Below are 12754 nucleotides of genomic sequence, written 5' to 3'. Positions count from 1 at the left end.
TGCTTAACCCCAATGGGAGGCACTAGTTAGGGAAATATCCAGAGGCCTTTCAAGTCCCAGGCTTCTAAGTAGTAACCCTAGAAAACAAAGGGAGAAAAACAGCACCAACACTAATAAAGCTGAATGTGTTTTTTCAATTAAAAAAATTGCAAAGAAATTCAGTTAAATGTGGGCAACTGCTGAGGTAGGTATCTCCTTATTGCATGGTATTAGAAAAAAGGAGCACGTCTATCATGTTCCCTGTGGCCTAAAAAGATAAAGGATGCAATCCCTTTCCCACTTACCTGACAGTAAGTCCCAATTATCTCCCTGGGAATTACTTCCAAGTAGATATGTGAAGAATTGCATTGCAAGGGTTACATGTAAGCCAATTTCAAGCGAAATTTAATCATAATGGCTTCCACCCAAAGGACCCTGAAAATGTACAGGCTATTCTGTGCTGTAACAAATAAATCCTAGTACTTCCACAAAATTACAATTTCCAGGGTTCCATGGGAGACAACAATGAAAGCATTTTCAAACTGGTTTAAATGTATAGTATAGAAATATGTGAACTGATTTGTGCAAGGCTTATCCAGGAGCTTTCATCAGAACAGGAGCAGATTGAACACCATTTGCTGGACTTCTGCCAATGTTTGCACCACTAGGGCAGCCCCATTTGGACCTGCTTTTCAGTTTCTCTCTCTCACACACAGACACACACACACACACCCTGAGAACCATTGTCCCAAGTGTTTTCACACACCTCTTTCCTCCTAAGCCACAACACTGCATATTTTGAAGAAGAAATCTGGGAAAACAAAGGATTATGTAGCCCCACAGAAGAACGTTTCAATTCTCTCCATTATTTCAATCTGAATTATTCACATACAAACCTATTTTTCTCCCCTTGGTGAATTAATAAGATAGATTCAGTGCCATTCCCAGCAATTACACACACTGGTTCTGCTCAGCCTCCCCAGTGAGAGATCCAGACAGAGTTCAGACTCTATCCATGGCAGCAGTCACCAAGCAACTGTGACACTAATAAGTACCTAGCAGCCACCACTTCCGAATGCACAACCAGCCATGGAAGGAAAGCAGTAATTTAACTTTCCCTCCAAATCAAGAGGAGGTTTGGCTCCAATAAACCAGACCAAACACATTCTTAGGTTTAGTTCACATGTCAGTCACCACAGAAGAGAAGGCTTCAAAGGATGCAACAGGTGAGACCCACGTGGCTCTCATAAAGACACTGCGTTCTGGCTGTATTAGTGAATTAATTAGCAACAACACTGGCAAAAGCATAAGCTCGGGAAGAACACAAAACTACTCCTCTGAAGCATACTGTAAATCCACCTGGCTGCCCAGCAGCTGCACTGCATAAGGTACAGCAGCTTAGAGGTCACATTTCCTACTTCTGTTGCAACATGAAGCTTAGGGACATGCTTGAACATTATGTAGCAACATGTACCTGCTGGACAAGAGTAGCTTTTCCATTTCCATCCACACCAGGAGGGACTCAAAAGAAGAGCAGTGCCATTAATGCAATTTGGCTGAGGGTGGAAGAAAAATACACACGCACAGCTTTGTGTAAGTTTATTGATACAACAAACCAAACACGGAATACACCAAAGAAAGGCCATACGTATGCACCTGACTGCACTTCCATTAAGCAAATGCACTCAAGCTTAGTAGCTCTACCTCTAGGAACATTCTGTACAGCATTGCATTCTGCAACACTGTATGGTTTTTCTAAAGCAATGCTTCTGTGGTCACTCACAGTACTTTCCTCTCTCCGATATCACAAACAACACTCCAATATCAACCAGCAAACAGTGCCTTTTGTTTTTAAAAGAACTTTTGACTGGGTTTTATAAACAAGGATAATAAACTAGAATGATAATAGATACAAATAAATAGACCAAGTCTTCTCATGTCACTTGTATATGACAAAAACAGCAAGATAAATTTGCAGTAGCGTTTACAACATGTGGTGCATTATTAGATATCAGCGTAGAAGTTCTTGGTTTGTGAATTGGTTCACACGAAAACAATTGTGAAACAGGATAGAAAAGAGTTAACAGATAACATTCAACATCACATAGCTAGCTAGACAGGAGCCCCTGTGGTTGCACTTAGATTTAGTATGAGTAATAGTCCTTTTCCTATTTTATGTTACCAATGAAATAATATAAAGTGTTGGTATACTGAATAATTTGGAGTGGAATTTGGGAGTGGGGTTCAAAGTGAAGATAATAATTTATGTTTAAATTTAAATTTAGATCATCCAGATAAGACAGGACTGCCAGCAAGTAGTCCCACTCTAGGCAGTCCAAGGCCTTCAGAATGCCAAAGGCCATGACTACTGGGAGGCTGAGAAGGTTGTCTATTTACTATGTATGATTATGTTTTAAAGTTTTCTGATAGGTTCAGTGGTGTTTCGATGGAGGACAAAACCAGCTTGGACTGGGGCTATTAGTTTGTGTAAAAATATCTGAATCCTGTTGACTAGCACTGACATATAACACTGATTAATAAGAGAGATTGGCCAAAAATATTCTACCTTTTGGTGGTCTTTAAATAGTTTTGGGATAATTACTTGGAGTGGTACCAAGATTGTAACTTGGGGAGGAATGCTACTCTCATTAGGTCATTAAATAGCCGGGCCATATACCGAATGATAATAATGTTTCTTTGAATTGTTTATAAAACTCAGACAGCAAAGTCATCAGGTCCAGGGGCTTTATGCGGTTTCAATTTTTAAAGAACATTGTCAATTTCTTCTAGGGAGATGGGGCTATCTAAGAAGGTTTTCTCATCATGAGTTGGTGAAGGTAAAGGTATGTTTTCCAAGAAATTGTGGGTATCGACAGGGCCTTTTATAATCAAGAGTCCCAAGTATCCTCCTCAAACAAGAATGAGAAGTCTAAGATTCATACAGAAGGTACTCCAATTTAGGGTGTAATCTCTAGCTAAGTTACTCTGATTTATGTCAGTTTTAAAGGAGAGATAATTTACCGTATGTCTGCACATGTATATGACAAAAAGAACACTGATATACCCACACCCAAAGAAACAAAATCATAGTTGGCTTAGCTATTGTAAATTGGCCTAAAGACACCAGCAGAAGGTACATCTGAGGGAAATTATCCTCCTTCCATTCCCCGCTCATTCTGGTACCTCATTTGTCAAATGATGTAAATACATATCTATTCAGACTGCAGTTTTAGGGGTGAAGAATGTGTGCTTGCACAGGTGTCCGTGTACTTTGAGTCAGGTTTGCCTCTGAAATAAACTGGGGACTTCCTAATGGAGGCACACTGGTACATAAGTCCTCCACACACAATTCTGCCCACTGACGCATGCTTTCCTGTTTTAGCACATATGCTGAAGCTAGAACACCGCAGAGAAGATTGGCATACCCGTGCAGAAGAAGGGCATACAAATCCATGCAGTGTTTCATTATATCTGACAGCTGGCATAGCATAGTCGCTAGCAGTGCAAACTGCTCCTGTTCCAACCTTTCCTTAGCCATGAATTCAGCAGATAGGCTGTTCTGCACTGAGTCATAAGTTCCCCCATCCCCTTCTGCAAGCTAAGGATTATTGACAAAGCATGTGAAGCACTTTGAACACTTTTAAAGTACTGTATAAATGCTAAGCATTATGACACTCCCCAGACCCTATTAGATTAGGAATGCAGTCCCTCCCCACCCCCTGCTCTCAAAACAGAGTGAAAAATGAACAGATAATTCACTCTTTCCCAGGCTCCCAAGGACTCTACATCAAGCTTAAAATTTACATTGCAATCCAAACAATTAGTGTCACACTAACTTTTTAAAAAGGCAACATGGAAACAAGCTTGCATAAAAGATTCCCAGTTTGTTTCTGTAACTAATCTCCTCAACCTGTTCTGATAGGATTTGGGGGAGTTTCAAGGATAGTCAACACAGTTCAGATTCTCGTCTTAATAATTCAACTCGTACTTTTTATCTCCTCCACCACCCCTGACCCTGCCTCTAACATATATAGCACTAGTTCAAGCCCGATATCTTAGAAGTCCCATGTGTATTAAGCCATGTTCAACTCACATGATGGCCTCAGTCAGCAGAACTTCCTCAAATGGGCAAAATAAGAGAGTGCATAAGCACTTGCACGCTCAAAATCCTGAAATAGCTTTTAAAGGCTCCCAGCTACTTTCTGCTTTTTGATTTTTACCTCTCTTCTTGAAAAATCAGTCAGTTTCAGTAAGATCAGTTATCTTTTTGTTTCTCAGTTTTGCTTTCCGGTTTGTGATATCCTATCCATGTTTCTTAGAAACAAGGCCGTCTGTGTTCAGTGGGGCCATACTCCTAGGTACAAAAGCTGAGGCTGCTGAACAGACTGTTGGGCTGGGATGTTGTTTGGGGGTTGTTGTGACTGGTTCTTTGTATCTTTATTATAGATCCTCTCGTGATTTATGTAGCAATTGTTCAGTTTAGTTGTGGGGTGTGTTGTTGTTTTTTAATGTTTTATTTGTTGTTTATTATTATTTTTGTTATGTCGGAGTTATGTATTTTTTCATGTTGTAAGCCACCTTGATCATGGATTGAACTGTGGAAAGGTGTTATACAAATTAAATTATGTAGGTAGGTAGGTAAAGTACACATGCACTGCAGCCTTAATCCCATGTATGCATAGCAATGTAGTCTGGTTATTAAACTATAGCCTGCCATCTCACCAACCAGCCTTCAAGCATCTGAAACACTGAATTCTATAAATAAAATTAAACAATTTCAAACTGTTGCCAAAAAACACACAAAAACCCTTTAAATCCCCTAAACTTTCATGTTTCACTCTAAGCCTGGGATTTGTTACTGAACAGTACATTATGGAAGACCAAAGAGCTAAGATTTGAATCTGCAGAAGAGCTGACATTTGACCCGGAATTTAAGCAATGTCTTATCCACAATGCTTCACAGTGTGCATAAATATGCTCACAGACGATATAGAAGGAAGTCAGGTTTTCTAGCTGAAAGATGTTATACATTATTTTTAGTTGCGAAAGTTAGATTCATAAGTGAAAATGTATTACATCCAAATCTGTACATCCAAACTGTAGCATGAGTTAAAACTTTTTGAAAAATCACAAATATGGAAGATACTTCCATCATGTTGTAAAGTGGAAATCTGGGGTGCCTTCTACCTTAACTCATTTAAAGGCTGCAGGCAAAACTAGATGTACAACATGAACAATTTTCCTGACATGGTAAAGTGAAAAGCAATCCAAGGGTACCACAACTGGGAGTGGATGGGAGAGGGGCAGAAAGGGAGAGAGGGTATTTAACTTTCACAGCTGACTCTTTTGCCCACAGACTAAAATGTTTAAGCAGCCCCTTCCCCTTTCTAGTCTCCTCCCATTTCCCCAACCCCCAGTTACAGCACTTTGAAGCTGCTTTTCATTTTAAGAAACAGCAACTGTTACATGCATCCAGTTTTGCCATCAACTGAGTATATTCTCACATGTCCTTTTGCACGGGTGCAACATTTTAAGGGACTGAAAATCATCTTATATCTCAACACTTTTATTGCTGTTTCCCTACCATTTGTCACCTGCAAGAACTCACTCTGCCCTGTGACCTATTGAAATGTGCTACCTGAGAGAAAAAAATAATAATTGTTTGTTCTTCATTTCAAGTGTCCAAGCTGAACAAAATACAAAATGCAATGTCAGAGCAAAAGCTTAATCTGATCTTTTTATCCCTTTTAGCTCAATGGACTTTGTTGACAGTGCAAGGTAAGGGGGCTGACAGTAATGGATTTTGTTATCAGCACTGTATCTTTAATAATTGAAAAGTTGTTAGCTGTACAGGCAAGGAGGAATGGTTTTAGTGCATTGATCTTTTAAGCTGGCAATGATCATTTAAACAAACAAGCAGCAAAATCATATATTGGCCAGAGTCCTCCTTATCTTGCAATTTACTTTAAAGAGAAAGGTTGCAAATGCCTTTATTTCCAAAACAACCTATTGCCAGACAATCTCTGCCAGGTAACAGGGTCTCCAGCCTGCAGTTCCAGAAAGCCCTTCAACATACCAGTCAACAAGTAGCCTCACAGGCAGAGTCCCCTGGAACTCCTTGGCAGGCTCAATTCCATGGATTCAACACAGGATCACAAAGCCCCGAAGGACGCTTGCCTGGCAAGCAGAATTCCCTTTAAGCAAAGTGCTTCCTCCCACAGAGCTCTGCTGCATGCCTCCCTGATTAAAAGTCTCACTTCGGCATTTCTTTATGATTGTAAAACTCTCATCTGAAGAGGGCTCCCATGGGCACACAGACAGAAACAATAAATCCAAACAGACAAGTGAGGTAACAGGGAAAGAAGCTGGCACCAAGGCCAACAACCACAAAATGTGAGAGAGACAGACGTGTAAAGGTTCTTGGACACAACCTAGCTAGCACAGGCTAAGAATCAATGGCCCATCTAGTCTAGAATTCTGTTCTCACAGTGGCCAACCATATGCCTGTCAGAAACCCACAAGCAAGACCTGAGCATAAGAGCCCTGTGACTGTGCCCCCCCCACAGGAGTTTCCTTTTTTTTTATATAATAATATTTATTGAGATTTCAAAAGAAAACAAAAAAAAATACAAAAATTACACAAAAACAAAAAATAGGAAATACAAAAACTTACACACAATAAGAAAAAGATACAAAAGTAAAAAAATAAAAATATGAAAAAGTAAGAAATACAGAAGAAAAATAATAATAGAGAAGAAAAAACATTAGACCTCCTCCTCCTCCCTTCCTTTGTATTCTAGTTATTAATTATCCCAGCAAATCCTTTCCATTTTTCTATTATATAATAGACCTTACAATTTAAAATTTAAATCTTAATTATACCAACTTCTTATATTCATAATGTTCTTTCATGATCCTTCTATTATAAAATAAACTTTAAAATTTAAAACTTAGATCTTGACTTTACCCACTTCTTATATTCCTAATGTTCTTTCATAATTCTTTATACATTTTTGCTAAAGCCAGGTAAATTCTTCCAACATTTTCCTATCATTCATTTTTCTCTCATTCTATCATTCATCAGCTTTATAAAACATTCTATTAATTAAAAAAACAAAAAAAAACGAAAAAAGAGAAAGAAGCATATAATCAAGTCCAATCTTAATCCAACGTCCCTTCCTCCTGGTTTCGGGATTTGTCAGTCCTTATTCATCAAACTAACCCGGTGACCTTATGTCCGAGGCCCTCAAGTCACTTCCATGGCCCTTCCGCAGCTTTTCTTCATATTTGTGGCTGTAGTCACTTGCTCGTAGTAGCTCCAACTTAATAGTGCTTTTAACCCTTCTCATCAGATCAGATCCTTTTCCCTGTTCATCGCTGCATTCCATGTAGTATTTAAGAGCATACTTCAAGGGCCCCCCGAATTTGTGGACCCCCACATTTCCAAACATATCGCAGCCTGTTACTGAATTTAAAAAGTCCAAATATCCCAACATAGGGGGGTCAATCCAGCCCCCCCATTTCCAAACCACACCGAACTTTCCCTTCCCATATCTGATTTTTCCCAAATTCCATTATCAAGTCCGAAGGATCAAGCTCCTGTTGAGACTGTTCTGCCCCCCCCCACAGGAGTTTCCAGCACCTGGTATTCAGAAGCATTATTGCAGCGGTTCTCAACCTGCGGGACTCCAGATGCTGTTGGACTACAACTCCCATCATCCCTGAGCTCTGGCCTTGCTATCTAGGGGTAATGGGAGTTGTAGTTCAACATCATCTGGGGACCCACAGGTTGAGAAAGGCTGCAGTATTGCGTCCGACCATGAAGGCAGAACCAAACCATGATAGGTAACAGCCACTGATAGTCTTCTCTTCAACGCACGTGTTCAATCCTTTTTAAAAGCCATCCAAGTTGGTGGCCTTCACTAAATCTTATGGGAGAGAATTCCATAGTTTAATAATGTGCTGCACGAAAAAGTATTTTCTGTTATCTGTCCTGAATCTTCCAACATTCAGCTCCACTGGATGGCCATAAGTTCTAGTGTTAGGAGAGAGGGAGAAAAACTTTTCCCTAACCACTTTCTGCACAATAGGCACAATTGCATAAACTTCTATCATGTGACCTTTTCTCCAAACTAATAAGTCCCAAACACTACAACCTTTCCTAATAGGACAGGCATTCCATCCCCTTTATCATTTTGGTTCCCCTTTTTTGAACCATTTTCCCAACTCTAAAATATCTTTTTTTGAGGCAACCAGAATTATACACAGCATTCCAAATGTGGCCAAAGCACAGATTTCTATAATGACATTGGGACACCTGCAGGTTTATTTTCCATTCCTTTCCCTAATGATCCCTAACATGAAATTTGCCTTTTTCATAGCTGCCACACGTCGGGTGGACATGTACAATGAACTACAATACAACCCCAACATCTTGTTCCTGGTTAGTCACCATCAGTACATACCACATGAGCATATTTGTGAAATTAAGGATTTGTTTGTTTGTTTATTTTGCTCTGACATGTATTGCTTTACACTTATTTACACTGAATTGCATTTGCCATATTACTGCCTATTCTTTTGGTTTTGGAAAGGTCATTTCGGAGCTCTTCACAATCTCTTTTTGTTATGACAACGCTGAATGATTTACTATCACCAGCAAACTTGGCCACCTCACTGCCAAGTTTAAACAACTTCTGAAAGACCTGGAAGGGTCCACGATTTCTAGAATGACCTGGAAGAAAGGTCTTTTTGAAGGTTCACAACTAGGAGGCAATCCCTTTCAGCACACTGGGATCACCAGCAAGAAGGGGCCATGGTTCCCAGTTTTGAAGGCAGGCTCATAAGAGGGACTAGGTTAAATAAATGGAAAGAGACACACACACACACACTGCACCCAAGAAATAAAGCCTATCTAACCCAGTGGTTTACACATCGGGCATCTTGAGAGACTTAAATTGATGAGTGACAGGATGCAGAAGAAGAGCGCATTAAAGTCCTGGATTGGTTTCCCCATCCACACCGAAAAGATTCATTATTTAAATGTTTAGTAGTACTTCATGCGCAAGAGCTTCGCTGTCGGTGGCCAAAACCACGTGATCATGAAGTATCCCAAGTTATTACTTTCTTTTTTAAAAAATAGAACTGATGAGAGAGATACGGCGACTTGCCCAAGTCCACCCTACAAGTTGGTGGCTAACCAGGAATCAGAAACCGGCTCTGTCGAGGTTCAAACCCATCCGACCCATATCTAAGCAAGCATGGCTCATCTGAGTCCTTCCCCACTCCGCCGCCCCGCTTTTGCTTAGCCAAACCAGCGCCGGGATCCGGCCTCGGGAACACAGGCGGCAGCTTCGACTCTCGCCACCATCTGGACCGCGATGGGGGGGAAAGAGAAGCGAGCAGGAGGTGGGGGAGCTCGCGCAGCCCCTCCTCAGCTGCACTCCCGAGGCGCGCAGAGACCGGCGGCTCTCTCTCTCTTTCCCCCCAGCACCCCAACCACCGAACCCTCCTCAGGCTGCGCGCCACCCCGCGCAGGAAAAGCGAGGACTCGGGTGGGGGTTTGTTTTCCTTTTTACCTGAAGCGACTCGTTGGCCATCTTCCCGCCAAGCCCCGGCTGGCTTCCTCCCCGCCTTCTCGCTGCTGCTGCTGCTCCTGGGGCAGCCGCTGCTGCTCCCCAGGGCTGCCCTTACAACAGCAGCAGCAGCAGAAGCAGCAAGAGCCGTCGTCGATCCGCCATCCTCTGGTTGGTGGGGCGTGTGTGGAGGGAGCCGTCGAGCCCCGAAAGGGGGCGGCCCACCCGCCCAGGAACAGACGAGCGGACGAAAAGGAAGGAGGAGTTGAGGGTTTTTTTCCTCCCTCTCCCTCTCTCTCCCCTGCAGGCAGCTCGACGCGCTGCTTTGCCTTGCAGCGGCAGATACCGCCGCGCGCGCCACTTTTTGCCCGCCGAACGTTCTGTCCGCGCGCCGGCCTCCCTTTTTTGCGCTCTTTATTGTTGTTGCAGCGTCGGCTCCGCGGGCTCGCTCGCTCTCTCCCTCCCGGTGCTCAACTGGCCGGGTTGTTGGTCACGTGAGCTGGGGGGGTTGAGTTGGGGGTGTGAGAGAGAGAGAGAGAGGAGGAGACGGAGACATCGCTGCAGCCGCCGCCGCAGCAAGCTCCAGGGGAGGAGGGGGGGAGGAGGCCGTTGGCCGAAGCCGGAGATTTGCGGGGGTAGCTTGCAGCTGCTGCTTCCAACCCTCCCTAGGTTTCCCCCTTTCCGGAGCAGATTAAAAGATTAGCAACAAAGGCCGGGCTGGGGGATCGGGCTGGGGTGGGAGGGCCAGCTCCCCTCCGCCGCCCCGCCTGGCTTCCAGAAGCCAGAACAGCGCCGGGTTTGTTGCAGCCGGGAGGAAGGACATGGAGAAGGCTCGTTTGGACGCTGCCATTATTTGAGAGGCCGGCCTGGCTTTCATTCAGAAGCCCCTCCCTCCGCCCGTCCCCTCGTTCAAGCGGCTGCTCTTCTTGCCCAGCAAGCGCTGCCTGTTCTCGCCTCGTCGCTTTCTCCCCACTCCCACCCCCATTACACTTCACAACTTCTGTGGTGTGCTTGTAGAATTCGTATTGTTGCCATACACGGCCACGAGAGGGTCGCCCGGGTCTTGGTGCAGATCCTGATGTTCTGGTTATCGTGTCTACTCGTGGGCTTAAAAGGGGGGGGGGGAGAGAAATGTCGTCTGGAGTGGACGAGAGGTGACTGTGTGTCCTACTTTATTGGGGGTGGCAATAGAAGTCCAGAGTCTACTTAGAGGGCTGTCCCATTCAAATATGACATGATCTAAGACTCGCAGGCACACTTGGTCACACAAGCTCCCCACTACCGTGCGTGCATTTCTGTTTCGGTTATAGCAATTTTCTAAATTTGCATCTATGCATTTAAAATACGGTATGCAAATTGTATGCAGTTCTGTGTCATCCGTTTCCAGTGATACATTTCCTCTTTTGGCAATGCATACCTGAACAATCCAAATGTACATTTGAAGTTATTGGAAAATGAGTCTGAAGGCAGTTCAGGCAGGGCTTGAATAACGGAGAAGGGGCAGACTTCCTGAAATGTATAAGCCCTACACCCACCTGACTCCTCCCAGTTTTAGCTGAGTCATGCTGGGAGAAGATTTCTAAAAACAAAAACAGAACAGTGAAAACAAAAACACAGTAAAAACAAAAAAACAGGGGTAGCTGTTTTGAGTCCATCAGAAGAGGTTAAGGGGCAGACCTCTCTGCCCTTCCTGTAATTCAATATGGTTAATACATCTTGTTTTCAGCATTGGCCTGTGATAACAAGAACAGTCTTAGGACTAATCACACCTGCTTGACCATCATTCTGTGGCTTAGTTCCAGCCCTATGTGGCAAGATCCCACTGTCCCCTCAAGCAGTCTCTCTGCACTCCAAAACAAGGGAAATTACCGGTATAGTGAAGGAAAGAGAAGCTACGTTAATGGGGAAGTCTGTTTTGTCTATTTTTTACTCCCATGTAAGCACTCGCAGAGTTGCAGTGCAGCTGTTAGCCATCACAGGACCCGGCACAAGTTTCTCCTGCAGCAGTGATCATACACATGGAACTACAAGTTCCCTCTTGGAAGACAACAAAGGCAGAGGTAATTAAACTCAGTGCAACAACATCCCTATTACAGTAATAAACAAACATTCATTTAGAAAGGGACGATCTGCAAGGAAAAAGAAGACCAGAATTGCTATTTTAAAAGGTAACATGTAATTTCAATCTCAAATGCAAGCTTAGTCTATAGTTAACGTTTTATTGGTAAGATTACTAGTAAGAAATGTAACATTTAACACCTTACAAATTGCGCAAGACTCAAGTTTAGAATTCTGCTCCTCCTGCACACAACCTGCTACATCAGGTTGGTTTTGAGCCCTAAACCCAATGTCTTGTACAAAGCACACATTTTCTTCCCCAGTGATGATTCTTACTCTCTCCACAAGCCAAATGGGGAAAACTACAAAATGTACATCCTTCACACAGCCTGGCTTTGCCACCTGCAGGGTCATTTCTCAGCAGGGAGCTATCAGTAAAACAGACTGAGATTCCAAACAGTCTTTATTACCAAGGGGGAGTGTGTGTGTTCAACATCAGAGTACAGCACTGATCTGCTAAGTACTGAGGGAAATCCATCTGCTCAGTGGTAGAGCATTTGCTCTGCAAGCAGAAGGTCCTAGGTTCATTCCCCGGCATCTCCAGGTAGGATTGGGAATGTCCCCTAAGTTAGATGGGCCAATGGCTTGACACAATGTAAGGCAGTTTCCTATGTACCTTGGCTATTGGATTCCTGCATACTGTTCCAAGACAAGACTGAGTTAGATTACAAGCCAATGTGATGTGTTTGGGCATACCTACCCCTGTATGCAGCCTGCTGTTAAAGGTAAAGGACCCCTGACAGTTAAGTCCAGTCACAGACAACTCGGGTTGTGGCGCTCATCTCGCTTTACTGGCCGAGGGAGCCGGTGTTTGTCCGCTGACAGTTTTTCCGGGTCATGTGGCCAGCATGACTAAGCCACTTCTGGCGCAATGGAACACTGAAACCAGAGCAGCGCACGGAAACACCATTTACCTTCCCACCAAAGCAGTACCTATTTATCTACTTGCACTTTTTGGCGTGGTTTCAAACTGCTAGGTTGGCAGGAGCTTGGACCAAGCAACGGGAGCTCACCCTGTCGCAGGGATTTGAAGCGCCGACCTTCTGACCGGTAAGCCCAAGAGGCTCAGTGGTTTAGACCAC

At 43.5% G+C, this 12754-nt stretch overlaps 1 protein-coding gene across 1 annotated transcript in view; it reads right to left on the bottom strand.

The window, feature by feature from the left end:
• Window positions 1-10076, bottom strand: part of PKN1 (protein kinase N1) — a 60891-nt gene extending 50815 nt beyond the window's left edge. Inside the window, exon 1 of the mRNA XM_080996018.1 lies at window positions 9558-10076. Within this exon, the coding sequence (XP_080852144.1) occupies window positions 9558-9578 (21 nt within the window). The 5' untranslated portion in view covers window positions 9579-10076. The remainder of the gene's footprint in view (window positions 1-9557) is intronic.
• Window positions 10077-12754: the final 2678 nt, after the last annotated feature.

The sequence above is a fragment of the Podarcis pityusensis genome, assembly GCF_964106645.2.
Source record: "Podarcis pityusensis genome assembly, chromosome: 2".
NCBI lineage: Eukaryota > Metazoa > Chordata > Lepidosauria > Squamata > Lacertidae > Podarcis > Podarcis pityusensis.
This window is presented reverse-complemented; position numbering and strand designations above follow the sequence as displayed.